Source organism: Tasmannia lanceolata, unplaced genomic scaffold (assembly GCF_043159265.1).
Source record: "Tasmannia lanceolata isolate RefF3 unplaced genomic scaffold, GAP_Taslan_0.1 ptg000020l, whole genome shotgun sequence".
NCBI classification, from domain to species: Eukaryota; Viridiplantae; Streptophyta; class Magnoliopsida; order Canellales; family Winteraceae; genus Tasmannia; species Tasmannia lanceolata.
The window spans coordinates 4,982,432-5,000,983 of NW_027518697.1; the positions used below are offsets into that span (position 1 = coordinate 4,982,432).

The 18,552-nt window shown below is 40.4% G+C and overlaps 2 protein-coding genes across 2 annotated transcripts; both read left to right on the forward strand.

The window, feature by feature from the left end:
• The first annotated feature begins 1,609 nt into the window (after positions 1-1,609).
• LOC143854225 (protein PHYTOCHROME-DEPENDENT LATE-FLOWERING-like) lies at positions 1,610-18,422 on the forward strand. The gene is made up of 12 exons (XM_077364078.1): positions 1,610-1,821; positions 11,414-11,495; positions 11,583-11,647; positions 11,740-11,814; positions 12,219-12,299; positions 14,112-14,273; positions 14,361-14,459; positions 15,016-16,277; positions 16,373-16,599; positions 16,674-16,831; positions 16,915-16,953; positions 17,040-18,422. The coding sequence occupies exons 1-12, from the start codon at positions 1,690-1,692 to the stop codon at positions 18,291-18,293; spliced, it is 3,636 nt and encodes a 1,211-aa protein (XP_077220193.1). The 5' UTR covers positions 1,610-1,689; the 3' UTR covers positions 18,294-18,422.
• LOC143854747 (uncharacterized) lies at positions 4,896-6,508 on the forward strand. The gene is made up of 3 exons (XM_077364853.1): positions 4,896-5,165; positions 5,236-5,998; positions 6,320-6,508. The coding sequence occupies exons 1-2, from the start codon at positions 4,896-4,898 to the stop codon at positions 5,995-5,997; spliced, it is 1,032 nt and encodes a 343-aa protein (XP_077220968.1). The 3' UTR covers position 5,998; positions 6,320-6,508.
• Positions 18,423-18,552: the final 130 nt, after the last annotated feature.

Sequence of the window (18,552 nt, forward strand, 5' to 3'; positions counted from 1 at the left end):
GCATTTGTATTTCTTTTTTATCTAGGAGTATAGACACTTAAATACAGACTAAATAGTTTTTTTACCTTTTATAAGACGTCTGCACATAGCTGCACCTGCTTTTCAAAAAATATAGTGGGGCCCAACTTTTTTTTGAATATCATCTACATAGGATGATCCTAACCCTTGATTGATTGGTAAAAGCCACCATATGGAGACTTCTACATCCAGGAGGACTAGGATCATCTTATATAGATGATTTTTTTGGGCACAGCCAACAAATGAATGAGTTGGATCTTCAAACAAGGTGGACTCACTGTATATAAACACATGCCCCTACATTAAAAAACCATGAAAAAACTCCTTTAATATGTTGAAACACACTGTTCATGTAATTCGCCTCCTTGTGGAACCCCAAAAGTTGCATTCATCAACACGTCGTGAAAAAAGTTTGAGTATGTAAATGGATGATTAAAAACTGAGAATATTAAATAATTACAGCGAAAAAACTAATTAAATACACGTAATTTCTACAACTACTATTAAGCGGGATTGAGAATCTAGCTCAATTGGTCAAGGCTTTGTTCTTCAACCTTGAACCTCCCACCTTACATGCCAAAAGATAAAGACCCATTAATAAAATAAAAAATAAATAAAGATCTTTTTTGCAAAATAAGTCTCCTAATTTGCTTTATTTGTAAAACAGAGTCTTATAGTTCGACAATTTGCAAATATAGTCATCACATTCAAGGGAATTCTGAAAATAATGTCATGCTATAAATTTGTACCAATGTTATGTTAAAAATAGAGAAATGATTTAAGCACTCCAATGTTTCTACAAGATGTGCCAAAGCATCTTGTCGTTTAGCATTTAAAGGGCTTGTAAGAGCTTTTTTCAAAGCTGCAATATGCCAATATCCTTCTGATAGCGGGTGTGGCTCTTCGGCTCAAGTAATGGGTTTGCTCCCCGGAGGGGCGGAGACGAGTGTTCGAATCCCACCCGGGCTTACTCGATGCGCGTGGTCTACGGGTGCCTGCGCGCATCCATAGGGAATAGTCCTACCCCCGAAGGGGGTGGGGGACAACCTTCGAAAAAAAAGAGCCCTCTAAATACTAAACGACGAGATTCTTTCGGGCATCTTATAAAAACATTGCAGTGTTGAAATCATTTACCTCAAAATATACCAAAATGTCTTCATATGTGAAAAGATCAAAATATACATATACGTGAAAAGATGAAAATTACCTAGTAAAAAAATCAAAATAACCGTGTGAGCATGTGTAAAATAGTGGGCCCCACCTTATAAATAAGTCTCGGGTAGATATCGTGGATATTGTGGGACATATCCAATCAAAACACGACGTAAAATTGTGGCCCACCCGATGCATGGGTTTGAGTAGAGTTGGTGGGACCCACTTTATCAAAACATTAAAGTGCCCCACCCTCTACGAGACGTAAAATGGCGTAAAATACTAAAAATAGTGCTTGCTTCAGTTTTAAGGGGGAGTGGGCGGGTTCATTAAATTCGTAGTAGTTATTAAAGGGCATTTTAGTCCTTTCAACGTCAGTAACTGGGTGAGTTCGTAAAAGCCTCGTATATGTTTTTCTTTTAAAAACCCCGAAAGAAAATTACGTCTTCTGCGTTTTCATTCCTTCCCCTCCCGAGTTGAACAGAAAAAAAAAAAAAAAATCCAGAAGAAGGGAATGAAATGGGGATATCTTTCAAGGTCGCCAAGACGGGGACGAGATATCGCCCCAAGATATCTCAGCTGCCCGAGATTCTCACCGACGAGGAAAACGAGATTTTGAACGTGAAATCGATCGTTTCCAAGCAGACTCCGGTGCGTTCCCGTTAGGGTTTTCAGTCTCTTTTCCTTCTATTTTTCTTATTTTTTATAGTTTATTTTTTTTAAAAAATTTTTGTGCAATTTTATTTTGTCTGTTTTTTCTTGAAATAAATATCTGATCTTTTTATTTTTCTATGCTTTCCTTTTCAAATCATAGAAATCATCAGTGCATTTTGATTTTTGGACATAGGTAATTATCAAGAAAATATTGCTCTATGTTTAATTTTGATTTAATAATTGTTGATTTTTTTGTCTCTGTAATATCCAATTTTCCCCATTCTACTCATAATAAAAGAACGAATTTTCTACATAATCCAGTTAGGGTTATGAATCTTCCCCACAATGGGTCTTTCTAATTTGGAGCGAATCCTCGTACATTGAGCATTTGTTGGAGTCTCTTTAAATAGTTTGGGTGCTAAATTTTATATTTACAATTAGGGACTTGCTAGGCAATTTCGCGGCTGGCTTTTGCATGTGAGAACAGCCACCTCAGATGAATTAAATGAATAAGACAAAATATGCCAAAAAGTCAATCTGTGTGGTTGTTCTCACATGCGAAAGCCATTCGCGAAATCGGTTTCCGTGAAATTGCCTAGCAAATTTCTTATAATTATAGGGGAATTCTAATGTCCCCCTTTTTTGGAAGTTAGCATTGTTTCTTTCTATATGGTATATGGTTTGTCTCAACAAAAGCATTTTTTTTTTTCTAGTTTACATTAAAAAGAGTGAGGGAACTTTAGTTATTTCTATAGAATGTTGGCCCCAGGTAAGGCAACCCAAGAGGAGGGGTGAATTGGGTTTTAAAAAGTTTTTGTTCTCCTAAAGAAATTCAACAATTAAGGCAAGAACAAAACTAGATTGAGAACATAGAAGATCAACCATGCACAATAGAAATAAAGAAGGAGATAGAAAAAGTGCACCGGGAGATTTTATAGTGGTTTGGCCAATCCCGGCTTACATCCACTCTCACGAGATATGCCCTTTCGTGTTTCCATTAATCCGGACTTCTTAAGGGTGAAGTCTAAACTGTTACACCAAGCTTTATCTCCAAGCCTGCCTTCTGAGGTTGATCCGGTGCCTCTCCTCCAACCCGAGCTTTATCCCCGAGCTTGTGACCGAGGGTCGATATGGTGCCCTCCGCCAATTTACAATAAGGAAAAACAAACAACTTCTCACAAGTTGAGCATACAATATGAGCTCACCACAATTCTCTAAAAAAATGATTTACAAATTAATTCCTAAGTCTAATGCTTCAACGGTTGATAAATAATATCTCTAGGGTGACCAACACTTCAATGATGGTCCAAGGTAAGCCCAAGTGTCTTGGATTTTTGTTTGGGAACCAAAGAACCCCTTTTATAGAGGTTTGGAACCAAAACCAACCGTTATAGGCCTTCCAATGATTAGATAAGATGCTTCCACGGATGTCCGTCCAACTAGCTATTGGGCTAATGTTTTCGAACAGATTGCTGGACGGAGATCCTTTGGTTTCCACGGAAGTCTGTTCAATGGCTTTGGATTTTCTGTTTTGCGCAGTTAACTTCATAAATTTATATCTCCATCGTTTCTTATCAAACTTCGACGTAGCTGTGCTTTCCGAAAACCTTAGTGATTCTACTTTCTTTTAAAAATAGTTTCAAAATTATTTAAAACTTCCCTAGAGCCATTATCCACCTATTACTAAGAGGGTCTCGAATTACTCTCTAAGACTTGACAAATCTTCAAATTCTTCACTTCAAGTATTGAGATCTTCTCTTCTTCTCCTTCCTTTGGCCCATTTGATCTTCAAATCAATCCATGCCTTTGTCCAAGCTTATTGACCTTGTTTTTTGTGTGAACTTCAACTAGCTTGGTTAAGCATACTAAAAACACATTAGACACATTAGTATAAACAACCAATATAAAGTGTCAAATTGTGTTCAAAATCATCAAAACATAACTTGGAAGATTGCCAAGGTTGAACCCTTGGGCTTACAATTTCACATTGTATTCTTGAAGAGATGCTACCGTACATGTGGTACGTGCTCGGTTAGGTTGGGCCCTGTTAAATGTACTGATGCCCAAGCAAGGGCATCTTGGTCTTTTCCATATACATATTAATATAATATGTGTATTGGGGAGAGAGAGATTTTTAGAACGTATTCTCTCTCTCTCTCTCATTGACGTCTCCTTTTTCTCCCTCCATAATTTGTCTCTCTCTCTGTCTCTTACTCTCTCTCTCTCTCTCTCTCTCTCATACTTCTTCTCCCCTCTTTCTATCTCTCAACCATCATCATGTAGATCTCTAACATGGTATCAGAGCGATTGGTATGAGAGATCCACATCAACAATAAAGATCCTTATTCTTCTTCGTGCCTCCTTTTTTTTTCAACTTTTCATTGGGTTTTTGATTTCAGCCCTAACCATTTGGAGTTTCCAACCCAAACTTTAACCAAAAATCCCATACCCCATCCTCTTCATTTTCGCCCAATCATTTCCCCAAAAGTTTTTATTTTTTTGTCTTTTTCACAAACCCTAGTTTTTGTCCTATTAAAAAATCAGCACCTTCGTTCTTTTTCTCCAAACCCTACACCAATTCCTTCTTGTCTTTCTTTCTCGTTGGTGATTCCGATCCTTACATCCCCTTTACGCATGATCTAAATCATATCTTATCTCTTTATTATGAAACTTGTGGTTTGTGGTATTTGTGGTTCACTCCGTTATCCATGATCTAAATCAGCACCATAGTTGTTGTTGGTGGTGGTTTGATGAGGTTAGATGGTTCATCTGTTGCTTGTATTGTCGGTGGTTGTGTTGGCACAATTGGGGTGATTTACTTGTGGATGGTTGGCCACGTGTGTTGTAGCCTCTCTTTGGTCGTTTCGTCGTGGGGGTGCTGTGGTGGTTATTGTTGGTAATCGCCTTCTTGTGTTTGTTGGCTGAAGTGTTGTTGCCTCGTTGTGTCTGTTGTTAGGGCTACTGTGGCATTGCAATAGGTTGTTGAGTGCCTTGTGGAGGTTTTCGATTTATTTATTTTTCGGTGGTAATTGGAGTATGCTTGCTGGTTGTTCTGTTTGTCGGCTGTTGTTATGGATCTTGTGGAGCTCTCCGCTCAGCAACTTACGACTCTCAAAGTTGCTGAGGGTCGTTCTTCGTCGTATACTGCTCAGCCTAGCTATTCCCATGTTGATCCTCCCCTTCAGATGACTTCAATAAAACTGGATGGGACAAATTACCCCCCATGGAAGATGGCAGTCTACACTTACCTACTTGGCAGTAGAAAAATCAGTTTTCCGGAGCGCTCTCCTCTGATTCGTATTGACTCGATATATGATCAGTGGTGTGAGGATGATGCCATGGTTCGCTCTTTTTTATGGGGTTGTATGGAACCCCATATTACTTCATCTATGATGTATCTGTAGACTGTAGTCTTCAAAGGAAATTTGGGAGCATGTGGCTACAATGTATTCAGGAGCGGATAATCTGACTCGTATCTGTGATCGTTTTTCAGATTGGTTTAGACTTGAGCGAGGAGACAAACCTGTAGGATCCCACTACAGTGATTACCTTGCACTCTGTCAGGAGCTTGACTTATTGTTGCCCTTTACTGTTGATTCTGAGGTTCTCAAAAAGCGTCAGGACGAGATGCGGGTAGTTCGATTTCTTGATTCTTTGGGCCCTGACTATCTCCAGATCCGTCAGCAGCTTGTTAGTTCTGGTTCGCTTCCCACACTCGCAGAGGCCTTCTCCCGTGTCCAGCGTATGCGGGTACCTCAGTCTGGGGAACCTCTAGTGGATGGATCTGCTCATGTTTCATATGGTGGGGGTGATCGTGGCCGTGGTGGTGGTCGCTTTGGGCGCGGCCGTGATGGTGGTTGGCATGGTCGTGGCCGTAGCCGTGGTGGTGGTCGTGAGTCAAGGGGAGGCAGAGATGGTGGCGGCCGTGGTCGTGGGGGTCGTCATTGCACTCACTGTCGGTTGGATGGCCATACTGTTGATTATTGCTACAATTTACATCCTGAGCTTCGTCCATACAGGTCTGGGAATGCCTCTGCTGCTGCTTCTGATGGTATTTCTTCTTTTGTGGCTCCATTTACATCTGAGTCCCTTGTGCTCCCTCGTGCGGAATATGAGGAGCTTCTTCGTCTTCGGGACAAAGGAAAAGAGCTAGTAGCCACGTTTGCCCATTAAGGTAGTCCCTCCTGTTTTCTATCTGGTTCTTCTTCTGAGACATGGCTCATTGATTCAGGAGCATCCCACCATATGACTGGTAATCCTACAATTCTTTTTTCTCTCCAACCTCTCCCTTCTATGGGTCCTCGTACTGTTACATTGGCAGATGGGACTACATCTCCTGTTTCTGGGATGGGTGTAGTCTCCATCTCGACAAGTCTTCAATTGTCTTCCGTTCTTTATGTTCCGTCATTTCCTGTTAATTTGTTATCTGTTCGCCAATTAACAAAATCACTGAATTGTACTGTTTCTTTTTTTTTCTTCTTATTGCGTTTTTCAGGACATGAAGACTGGGATGAGGATTGGGGTGGGCCGTGATTGACGTCTTTACTACCTTGACCAGGCCGGTGCTGGTGTAGCTCTTCGTTCCTCTGTGGATGCCTATCAATGGTATTGTCGTCTGGGACATCCACCTGCAGATACGCTTAGGAAATCTTCTTTTGTTTCGGAGCCTGTTCCATCTTTTCATTGCGAGTCTTTTCAATGGTATTGTCCTTCCCTTCTCGTCTTAGTAGTAGAGTATCTCGTCCATTTGCACTTATTCATTCTGATGTTTGGGGTCTAGCTAGAACTACGTCAATAAATGGACACAAATATTTTATTATCTTTATTGATGATTATTCGAGAGTCACGTGGTTGTTTTTACTTAAAGATAGATCTCAAGTGTTTAATGCATTTCGTCACTTTTATTTTGAAGTAATCAACCAGTTTAAATGTTCTATTAATTGTTTACGTACTGATAATGCTAAGGAATATTTCTCTGTATCTAATGGCTTTCATGATTTTCTTTCCTCCCGTGGTATTATCCATCAGTCATCTAGTGCTCACATATCACAACAAAATGGTGTGGCTGTAAGAAAACTTCGTTATTTACTGGATATGACTCGTACACTTATGTTTCAGATGAAAGTCCCTAAAATTCATTGGGGTGATGCAGTCCTCAAGGCATGCTTCCTAGGTAATCGTCTTCCTTCTTCAACTTTATCTGGGAACACGCCTTTTTCAGTCTTGTATCCTCTCGGTGACCCATTTCCATTAGTGCCCAGTGTCTGTGGATGTACATGCTTTGTTCATAATCTGTCTCCAGGACTTGACAAGTTGGAACCCAGAGCTGAAAAGTGCCTCTTCTTAGGTTACTCTCGTACCCAAAAAGGCTATAAATGTTATAGTCCTCGCCTTAGGAAGACATATGTCTCTGCGGATGTCACATTCTTTGAGGATCAGCCTTATTTGTCTTCCACAGCCTCTCCATTACCTGCTGACATCACTAACTTGCATGTTCCTATTCTGATGGATCCTCCTCTACCAGCCCATGTGGCTGTTCCTGATATGCCAATGGGTCCTCTTGTGGCTTCTAAGGGTTCTGAACTGCAAACTTATACTCGGGGACCTCACCAGGTTGTTCATTCTATGATTGAAGAGGCGCCATCTCCGCCTACTGATCCTCTTCTGTAGTCGGATTGTCAGCCTTCAGGTACCTGTTCTCCACCGTCTGATTCACCAATTGCTTCCCGTACTAGATCTCGTAGTGTTGCTCATCCTATATCTAATTTTGTTTCTTATGCTCATCTCTCACATTCCTTTCAGTCATTTGTTTTAGCATGTCTTCGATTAGTTTGCCTAAGTCTGTCACAGATGCCTTGAATCATCCGGGATGGAGGGCTGCTATGGATGCTGAGATGGGTGCCCTTCACTCAAATAAAACGTGGCGGCTAGTTCCCCTTCCTCCTGGTGCACAGACTGGTGGTTGTCGCTGGGTATTTGCCATTAAGTACCTTCTAGATGGGTCTATTGAGCGTCTCAAAGCCCGCCTTGTCGCTAAAGGATACACTCAAACGTTCGATGTCGATTATCTGGAGACGTTTTTTCCAGTGGCTAAGATTCCATCGGTTCGTGTATTGATTTCTCTGGCAGTAAATCGTGGTTGGCCTCTGTATCAACTTGATGTAAAAAATACATTTCTTCACGGCGATTTGTCTGAAGAAGTTTATATGGAGCAACCTCCTGGGTATGTTGCTCAGGGGGAGCTAATATGGCTTCGCTCATTCTTATCAGAGATTGGGTTCGCATCGACATCTCCAACGAAGTTGTATTATGACAATAGAGCGGCAATTCATATTGCAAGGAATCATGTGTTTTATGAACGAACCAAGCATATTGAAGTTGATTGTCACTTCATTCGTCATCGAATTCAGAGTGGTGAGATTTGCACAGCGTTTACCCGATCCGCATATCAACTTGCAGATATGTTTACCAAACCATTGGGATGTGCCAAATTGAAAGATTTTTGTAACAAGCTTGGAATGTATGATATATACATTCCAGCTTGAGGGGGAGTGTTAAATGTACTGACGCCCAAACAAGGGCATCTTGGTCTTTTCCATATACATATTAATATAATATGTGTTTTGGGGAGAGAGATTTTTAGAACGTATTCTCTCTCTCTCTCATTGACGTCTCCTTTTTCTCCCTCCATAATTTCTCTCTCTCTCTCTCTGTCTCTTACTCTTTCTCTCTCATATTTCTTCTCCCCTCTTTCTATCTCTCAACAATCATCATGTAGATGTAGATCTCTAACAGGCCCCATAAAAAATGAGGCCATTAGGCACATTAATATAAACAACCAATATAAAGTGTCAAATTGTGTTTGAAATCATCAAAACGTAACTTGGAAGATTGCCAAGGTTGAACCCTTGGGCTTACAATTTCACATTGTATTCTTTGAAGAGATGTGGTACGTGCTTGGTTACGTTGGGCCCCACCAAAAATGGGCCTCATACTAAAAAAACTCCCCGAGTCAATCATTGACTTGCGTGAGTCAAGCCTGTTTTACATTGCCCAAGGTCTCATATGCCTCAGAGTTGTGCGTCATCATGGACTCCCCCGAGTCAATGCCCTTTTCCCTTGGCCGCGTTCTGTGTTTTGTCGCTGCGTTTCGTGTTTTGCCATATAGAGCAATAAATACTCATTTGACTCACCTGAGTTATGACCACATCAATCGCGTACTCGACCGTGTTGTGCCTAGTCAACTGGGATTTTCTTTGACCGCATTTTGTCATGTTGAAACACTGCGTGCTCTACTGTGTCAATAAAAAACTCATTTGACTTGTCCAAGTTACAAAGAAGTTGGCCACACCAATCATTGACTTGTTTGAGTTGACTCAGTTTTACTATGGCCGTGTTCTCATCCTAGTACAGCTATTAAAAGTTTCAAACACTGCCATGAATTATTGTCAGTAAAAACATCTCATTGATTTGACATTAGTATCTGTAAGATTAATGGCCTACAAATGGGCATTTGAGATGAAATGCACCAATCGTTTTGATGCAATAAAAAGGGGGATCAAATTGATGTCGCAACCAGTAGAAGGCATTACATTCCACCGAGAATTTCTTCTAAGTGAGCTATTAGCCCGTTTCATGATCCTTCCACATTCCAAGATCTACAATGAGTTGACTATGTCTATGGATTTTTGCATGGTTTTATCATCCCAATCCTTAAAACGTGGCTAAAAATTTGCTGATGTGCTTCCTAACAAATTTGGTAAACAATTGATTGTTGGTTGTTTTAAGTATTTAAGAAATGGCTAGATTTAATTGTCGTGAAGGGCTGAGATTAATTTAAGATTCTAGAGTTGTTTAGAGTTACATATATTGTTCTTTTTTTTGGAGCAATATTACATATATTGTTTCTCTGAATAACTTTATGTATTCTCTTGATACTGCCTATGAAATTGAATATTTTAGAACTTGATCTCTTTACTTTGATTTAGTTTGATCATCCCACTATTTAAAAGCTTATTTGGTCATTATTGATTTGCCCAAACCTTGCCAGTCATTTAGAAACTTGTTTGACTTGGCAGGGTCAATAAAAAAAAAATTCATCGAGTTAATCCCAACTCGCCAAGTCAACTTAGTTTTTCCTTGGACGAGTTCTTGACCGAGTAATGTTTTTGAACATTGGATAATCCTATTCCTTTTCCATTGATTTTTCATCATTATTTGACCCCCTCCCTATTTCTCTTGCATTAGTTTCTCATTGAATGAAATGGTTGTCTGGAAATGAACCAATATCTCTACTCCTTTGACTTGTAGAGGTATTAACCATTTTGAGTCTTCTTTTGTACAAGAGTCCTTCTGGGAGAGAACTCCTTCGACTCATAGACAATATTAAAATTTTTGTTTTTGCCTGCTTTTGTAAGAGAGTCCTCCCAGAACATAAACTCATTTAAGTTGTATTTTTTACTCTTCTCTTGTAAAGGGGTTCTCCTGGACGAGGAACTCCTTTGAGTCGTAGGGGATATGAACAACTTTGAACTTTCTTCCCAAAGGAAAGAAGCCTTCATCTTCTATCTCCTGAAGGAGAGAAATCTTCTTCCTCTTTAATGAGAGAAGTCTTCTTCTTAGATTTCTTGGATAAGAGAAATTTTCTGCTTGGACGAAGTCTTCTCTCTTCTCCCGGAAGAAAAGGCTCTGAAGAAGTGTCTTCTTCCTGGAGAAAGTCTTTTTTCTTCTCAGATCTCTCAAAGGAGAAAGCTTTAAAGATCGATCTCTCTTCTTCTCGGAGGAAGCCTTTTTTCTTCTTTTTCCACCAGACGACAGCTCAAGGAATTTGCAAAAGCATAAGAAAGAAATTAGTTAGAATCTTTCTCACTGTTCTCTTCTTTTCTCTCTCTCTTCTTCTCCCTGAATGTAAATTTTCTCCAAAAAAATCCGATCCTGTCTCCAAAAAGATTCATTTCCTATTTATAGAATTTTTTCTTTAGGTCGTTGGTAGCTGCTACCACATCTGTTACTTTGGGTTCTATGTTCTCAACTTTCTCATTCTTGGGGGATTACACAACTCCCTCTTTTTTGAAATGGAGACGACTCATTTCTTTTCCCCACAAAGCTTCTTTTTGAACTATTTTTTACTTCTTAAATTTAGGCACTCTCTTTCTTAATTTTAATTATAGGTTTTGTATCCACTTTTCACTTTATTAAAGCATTTTTTATTTTGCTTTCCTCTTTTCTACTTATCCTTAAATTTAGGAATCTCTCTCTTTTAATTTAGACATAGGTGGGGAGTAATCTTCGTTTTACCAAGTTTTTTACTTCTTCCTTTTTTCTAAAATTTTCTAGCTCAAGAGCGTGGTGGGCCCAAAATTTTTATCATTCTCCAGTTGGAGAGAATCCTTCCTCTAATCAAGCCCATGTTGACCCACCCTTGCAATCAGATTTTCCTCCTAGATATTGTGACGTGAATAATCTTGGGGTTAATTTGAGGTGAAACTTGATTCTGTATGCCATTTATGCTCAGCAGGGGTGCCATATGATTTTATGTAGGTTTGAAATCTTAATTTGATGCGACAAATCATGTTTTGTTTTCATGTAGGCTGATATTGCTGTGGTAGATGATGATATTGCTGGTTATTTAGTTCCATCAGTGAACTCTGGAAGGAACTTGGTTTCAGAAGGTGATAGTAATATGACTGGAACAGTGTTCGGATATAATGAGGTCTTTATCTTGAGTTCTCTATTTGAAAAGTTCTTTTCTGTGGCAGATCATGAAGTGTCATTTTCCCTGAACTTGTTCCCTGATGGATTTTCTATTGGTAAACCTACCAAGGTTTGTCACTACGAGAGCTTCAACTATTTTTGTTACATTATTATCCTTTTGGATTCTTACAATCTTATATTCATATAATTTATTTTAAATAGGGGATGCATCCTTTGCTCCAAGATGTGCCAAAGCTGTTGCTTCCGTATGACAGGGCAGCTGAGAGATTATTCTCTGTAAGTATATTATTTGTACGCCTGAAAAATGTTTTGGGAGAAATTGTTGGCTACATGTAATTGCAAAATATTTGCATAGACACATTTGTGTGGATGAACACATACATGTTTGAGCCTGTAAGCAGACAGTTGCAAATGTGTTCTCAATCACATATGTGTACATGCTTGCATGCATACCGTGTATGTGCTATGTACATACATACATACATACTGTATACGAGGTTCATTTTATTTGCATCAGCTACACTGCTACATGTTCATTTAGAAAATTATGTATGCTTGTTATTCTTCAAAATTCTATTATAAGTATATGATGTTTTTCTTTAGTTTCTCATAATTTATGAAGTCTTTATTGATTATTATCAGTCTTTATTATAAGCCAATATGTGTTTATTTGCATATAGGCAATCGAGTACGGTTGGTTTCCAGGAGATGTCTTTGACGATATACCTTGCAAATATCTTAATGGAACTATTGTGTGTGAGGTGAGTTACTGCCAAATGGATCCTTTATTGATGTTAATCAAGATCAAGACCGTACTTTTGTAATGATATGCATCTTTTAGTATCTTCGTATTCATGCAATGTAGTTGGTGCACACACATCCCTAGCTGATTGAGTAGGTAGTTTTAATGGAAAAAATTAGTAAAAAGTTTGCACTGCAATTTGAAACTTGTCGTACGTGACCCTGTTTTGGCTTGCTGAGACTATTTTGTCGTGCTTCATATCATTATTTTTGTCCCACCAAGAAATGTTTTGATAACTTCCTAAAGGCTGTGCCGAAAGAGAATGGGTGTGTGTACAATTTCAGAGAATCCAAAATATATTTTATTCCATGTATGGGATTCACTTATTAACATGTGAGACTGACAAAAAGCATCCCCATACAAGATTCAAGCAAGGGTAACCAATGGGCAAAGAGGACATTAAGTATTAGCCCCCTGACCCCCACCCTTGAAGTCTACATAATTTCAAGTACACATAACAATAATGGGGTTCAAGGATCTCGATTCTTTACATCTAGGAGTTATTAGAAAGTAGAAACCACCTCCAACTTTCTTCAGACAAGATAAGCCTCTGAATGCATGTTGTCACTCTCTATCTCTACCTAGAATTTGATTACTATTTTCTATTGCAATATCTTCTAGAATGGAAATAATTATCCAAAATCTTACTTTCTGTGATGAGCCTTTCAAGCACAGGATCATTAACTTAATGATGATAAAAGAATTTGAATACTGAATTAGACCAATGATTTACCACCCTTAATTAAGCAAAAGAAAGGGTGAAAATGGCCACCTTTAGCCCATAAATAGTATGGGAGAAACTTTACTCAAAACCAATAAAGAGAGTTGTACTGATATAATGTCATATCACATCCAACCAGTCCATCTCACATTAATTCCCATTCGATCCAGGACATGCAAATAGAAAAATGCTCCCCCACTCCATAATCTGCGTTGTATAGATCTCATTTTCGGACAATACCTTGGAAGCTAGAGTCACAACTAAATTTTATCTTTAGGAAAAGTCCTGAAAAGGGCGGATGGAAAATCAATAGTTTACACCATTCAACCACCAGTTGCCAAATTTCTGCCAATTTATGCCATTTTGTTTCGGTGAGTTTTCCCTTCCCCTGGCTGTATCCATAGATGAAATTTTAATTTGATCTGTATTTCTTTCCATGCAGCTAGCTGTATAGTTCGAGAATTTGAAATTATAGGAACTAATCCTCCTAGGCATTCGATTAAACCACATTTTGAAAACTTGGTGAATTGCCTTATGAATTGCCTACATCATTTTGGCTTGGGGTTTTGGGAGCTGATTTGCCCATCAAAACTTTGCTAAAGCTGAGTTTTCCCCCTGGCAGGTTCAGAGTAAACAGATTCAATCCGTTTTGGCACTAATTTATTCGCACTGCCCGTCTTGGCATGCTTCCTTGAACCATTTCTGGTATGAATTGAACCTTAAAGTTTGCGTGAAACCTAATTAAGGGTTCTGGGAACTCTTATTTTGAAGAACAGTTAATCATTTTCTTAACGCGTTATTACTCACTGGTGAATTTTATAAAAAGTTCTGTTTGTTTAAAATCAGCTACTATATTTGAATATCTTATGCATCTGCATCTGCATCTGAATATGTCTTCTTCCTTTCCAGGCATAATCAGATTAGAGTTAGAGTGAGAGGAAACTTTCTCATCTAATTGTTGAGGAAAATAACCTTACCAAAGGGTATTCTGGAGTGTTACATGCTTGGAGCCCCTACTGACCGTAATATGATCACCCATTATCCTTGCAGGTTTGCGATTATCAGAACTGTATGCCCAAATCAGGTGATTCCATTGCTGCTGGGACTGAATTTCCATATGTTCAGAAAGTGCGCCTTCAAATGTGCATGGAAAATATTGTCAAGGACATGCCATCAATCTCAGATGATTCTTGGAGCTACATTGATTTATTGGTCAGTATGCCTGACTGCTAAGCTTGCAGGGATTTTTAATTCTTAACTCAACCATGTTTGCTCATTTTATTATTTGTCACGTTTCAGGAAGCTGAATCCCGGATCCTTAAGGCCTTACAACCTGTGCTTTGTTTGGACCCAAACCCATCATTGGACAGACTTTGTAGAAAATCTGACTCAAAAAAGGTGTGGCATTCCTACAAATACCAATGGTAATAGACATCTTCTCTTTTCAATGCACATGTTGCATTGGCCAACAGATAATCTCATAGAAGCCGGAAACATCATAGAAAGGTGGGAAATGCATTTCCACAAAAACGAACGCCTACTAAAAATAGGGGAAACGTTTCAGAAATGCATGGGAAACACTTGGGAAACACGCGAGAAATGCATGGGAAACGTTCGGAAAACGCACGGGAACGCACAAGATATGTGTGGGAAACGTTAGGGAAACACGTGGGAAATGTTTCAATCCTGTTTCCCTCTCGTTTTTCCACCTTGGCGTTTTCCACCTTCCTTGCTACAATCAAATGCATGAATCTTTCACTCACGTTTCCCTCGCGTATTTCCAAACGTTTCCCTCGTGTTTCCTAAGACGTTTCTTAATGTATTTTTCTGTAGTTTCTCGTTTACCCTTTAATTTTTTTTCACGCCTTTCACATTTCCGTTTCACGTATCGCTTCCCAAATTTGTTTCCCGATCTGGAAACTGTGATTTCACTAATTTCTAACTCTCGTTGCAGCTTGATTTGGGAGTCTATCGCAGGCAGAAGAGCATGCAGAGTGATGTACCCTCGGTTAAGCTCTCATCTAATAATATTTCCCACGGACAGAACATTTCAAGTAATGGCGTGCATGAGAATTCCAAATCCCATACACGTCTTGCTTTAGGAGACGGAGCAGCTGAATGTTCCCAGGTCCACATCTCTAGCAGCATGCCAAACATACATCACAATATTGGGCAAGATGCCCTAGGACGAGCTTTACCCTTGGCATCCCTGCCAAACTATCAATTGGCAGTCAATTGCTCTGAATCACTTCCCAGAACTCCAGCAATTAGCTCAAAGTTTGTCTCTCCTGGACAGGATGTTACTGACTCCTACAATGACCCTACAAATCCTGGTACTTTTGTTACTAAAAAGAGGGACAGACGTGAAACACAATCTACTCCAAAACCTGCCTTCAAGAAACCAAAACTTGAACATCCAGACTTGGTTCAGCAACAGCTTGAGGCTGAAAGAATCCAATGTGCAAGATTTGGTGGTCAGAGGCATCCCCAGATGGTGATGAATGACAGCCCACAAGCTATTCTCGAAGGGGTTCCAAAGCTAGAAGGTAGGACACCCTCTTGTTTAGACCCAAGAGACGTACAATATAGTGTGAAAAATGAGCTAACAGAAGCCAGTAGGTTTTACAATTCAGAGGCTGAGAAGAATAAGGATGGCCATCTTGTAATGGACACTGGAAGTGATCAGCAGTTCTCACCATTCACGCGGAATCATTTAACTTCCCCTACACAATGGGGTCATCTGGCTCAGTCTCTTGAGAAGGATCCGAAAAAAGGTGATGCTTCCCAGAAAAGAAAATCATCACAGAGTCCTCGGGTTTCTGCTGGGGGTCCAGTCCTTTCTGTAGAGATATCTAGCTTTTCTCAGGGAGGTCCCTATAGTTCATGTCCAACAACTGCTCTTGTTGGATTTCACAAAGAGAAAGCTGTGTCAATGTCAGGTGCCACTGTTGGAACTGCTTCTGTAAGTTCTGGTCATAGCGATTCTTTGCTACGAGAGAATCAGGCGTCACAACCCTCAAAACGGAAGTCTAACTCTCGACCTAAAACTTCAAGTATGAGTGGGGTTGGATCTCCTGTGAGTGTGGGTAACACGAATGCCCCATTCAGTGCAAACAGCCCTTCGATCGGTACCCCACCTGTTCCTATGTCATCAGGAACTAAGGGCGATCCGACTGTCCTTGAGCGGTTCCAGAAGATTGACATGGTGACACGGAGGTGTGATTCATATTACACACTTATGTTCGCAGTCATTATCTTTTCTACACTGTTGGAAGAATCTGACAGTATTTTTCAATTTTCTTGTTTTTCAGGTTCAAACTCAATTACAAAAATCACAAAGTCGACAAATATCTTGAGAGGAAACCATTATTACATTCACCTCAGCTGCTCCCAATCCACCTATCCCAGTCTGTGGATACCGAAGAATTCAAAGATGCCCCAAATACAATGCCTTTGTCCAAGTCCATCCTTGGTGGGGGCATTAATGTCTGCAAGAACAGAATCTTGAGTTTTGTGCGTCCGGGATGTGTCTATCAGAGTAAGTTGTTCTTGCTGCATGTTTCTGTGCTTAATTGCAATTGACCCACTTGAGCTGACTTTCTGCCACCACAGAGAATGGTATCAAAACCGTCACTCCCGAGTCTCTCAACAAACTAGTGATGTCAGTGAGGAGCAAAGATTACATGGTAGAAGCAAGAGTTCTATATGGAGATGAGGAAGAGAAGGATATCCTTGCTTCTCAGTATTCCCTACAAACTTTGCCCAATACTGTGAGTATCCTTTGATCACTGCAAGTTCCTCCTACTTCTCAATGGGTATATGTTCTTACATGCAGTCATATGTTTTTTGTCAGCATATGGCAGACATATTCGCTGCTCAGTACACTTCACTGGTAAGTCTACCAAATTGTTTCCCTGTTGTAGAATTCCAACATACATTTCTTTCTTTCATTGTCATGTAATCTTTCTGTTGCTATAGATGTTGCACGACAGATATCAACTTATTGATGATCAAGTCCATCCTATTCCAGACCGCAACATTGGTGCCTTTAGTAGCCAACCCGCTCTTACTAGTGCCTTGCCAGAGAGTGGAGCCTCACTTCAAACTTGCTCAACACCCATTTCATGTCAATCCTTTAATTCTGTTACTCCCATAAGCAACACAATCTCAGCTGCAGACCCTCAACAATTGTCTTCCCAGAATATTCTAGCCCGGGCCCGTATGCTGCCACCCTCCAATCTCCAGTCCCCACAGCATCAGCACCCTCAGTTTCAGAGATCCTTGCCACTCGTTGGGAGCAATTCATTGGGTAACACAAATCTACAGATGGGTAATCAAATCGTCAACAACCCTGCCCTTCTCCATTATCAGTTACAGCAGCAACGCCAGCAACTGCAACAGCAGCAGCCTATCATGCAGAGGAAGATGATGGCCGGGGTACTGGGGGTTGGCATGGGAAATATGAGCGCAATGCAACCTGGTGGCGGGTCCCCGGGGCTTGGGAGCATGGTTGGTTTTGGAACCACGAGCAATGGGAGCATAGGTGTTGCCATGTCATCGGCGCCCATGGGAGGACATGTTCCTGGCCTGAGCAATCTAAGCCAGCTCAATAACCTTGGCCAAGTTTCTGGATTTGGACTTCGCACTGGCGGGCTATCCCCTGCTCAAGCCGCAGCCTTGGCGAGACAAAGGTTGGTGCAAAGCCGGGGAAGGGGAATGCTGAGTGGTGGATTGATCCGGAATTCAACCGATGGCATTGGTGGAATTGCGGGAAATGGGCCAATGCATGGTGGTTCTATGCTGAATCAGACACTTAGCAGAGTGGGCATGGCTCAACTACAACGTATGAATATGGCGTCCATGGGCCTGCCTAAGGTGTCTGGGATGAACTTTTATATGAACCCTCAACAACAACATATACAACAACAACAACAATTACAGCAACATCAGCAGCAGATAGGCTCACCACTGCAACAGTCGCAAGTGACTGGCTTGACTGAGCAGGTGGGTTCACCATCAGCTCACGTTAGCCCACAACAAATGAGCCCACAACAACTGAGCTCGGGAGTGATGCCGCAACAGATGAATTCTGGTAACATTGGGGTTGGCTCGGGGAGCCCACAGCTGAGCTCTCATACTCTTGGGTCTGTTGGTAGCATCACAAGCTCGCCCATGGAGTTGCAGGGTGTGAGTAAAGGTAGTACTGTCAACACTGATTTCGTGGGAGGATGAAAACCTGTTTGAGCTGGTGTTGTATATAGGAGGGGTGGCAGAAAGCAATTGCTATTGTAAATACTGGGTGGATGTAAAGCCATTTTTCTTCTCCTTTTTTTAATGGTAAATTATACAAATCTTTGTTAATTTATTAGCAAAGTTATTTTTATTGAGGCTATTTTTGTGACCTGCAAAGGCATATATGAGGGCATGTATGTGAGATCAAGGCCATTGATCTTGTATAACACCATGATGTGACTCATTGGGTCTTGGGGCA

Bases quoted from the DNA above. Each gene is read 5' to 3' on its own strand.
- LOC143854225 (XM_077364078.1), top strand. From the start codon at position 1,690: ATGGGGATATCTTTCAAGGTCGCCAAGACGGGGACGAGATATCGCCCC. The intron at 11,496-11,582 runs GTGATAGTAATA...TTTCTGTGGCAG, and splicing joins AAGGAACTTGGTTTCAGAAG to ATCATGAAGTGTCATTTTCC. The intron at 14,274-14,360 runs GTCAGTATGCCT...GTCACGTTTCAG, and splicing joins GGAGCTACATTGATTTATTG to GAAGCTGAATCCCGGATCCT.
- LOC143854747 (XM_077364853.1), top strand. From the start codon at position 4,896: ATGGATCTTGTGGAGCTCTCCGCTCAGCAACTTACGACTCTCAAAGTT. The intron at 5,166-5,235 runs GTTCGCTCTTTT...TGTAGACTGTAG, and splicing joins GGTGTGAGGATGATGCCATG to TCTTCAAAGGAAATTTGGGA.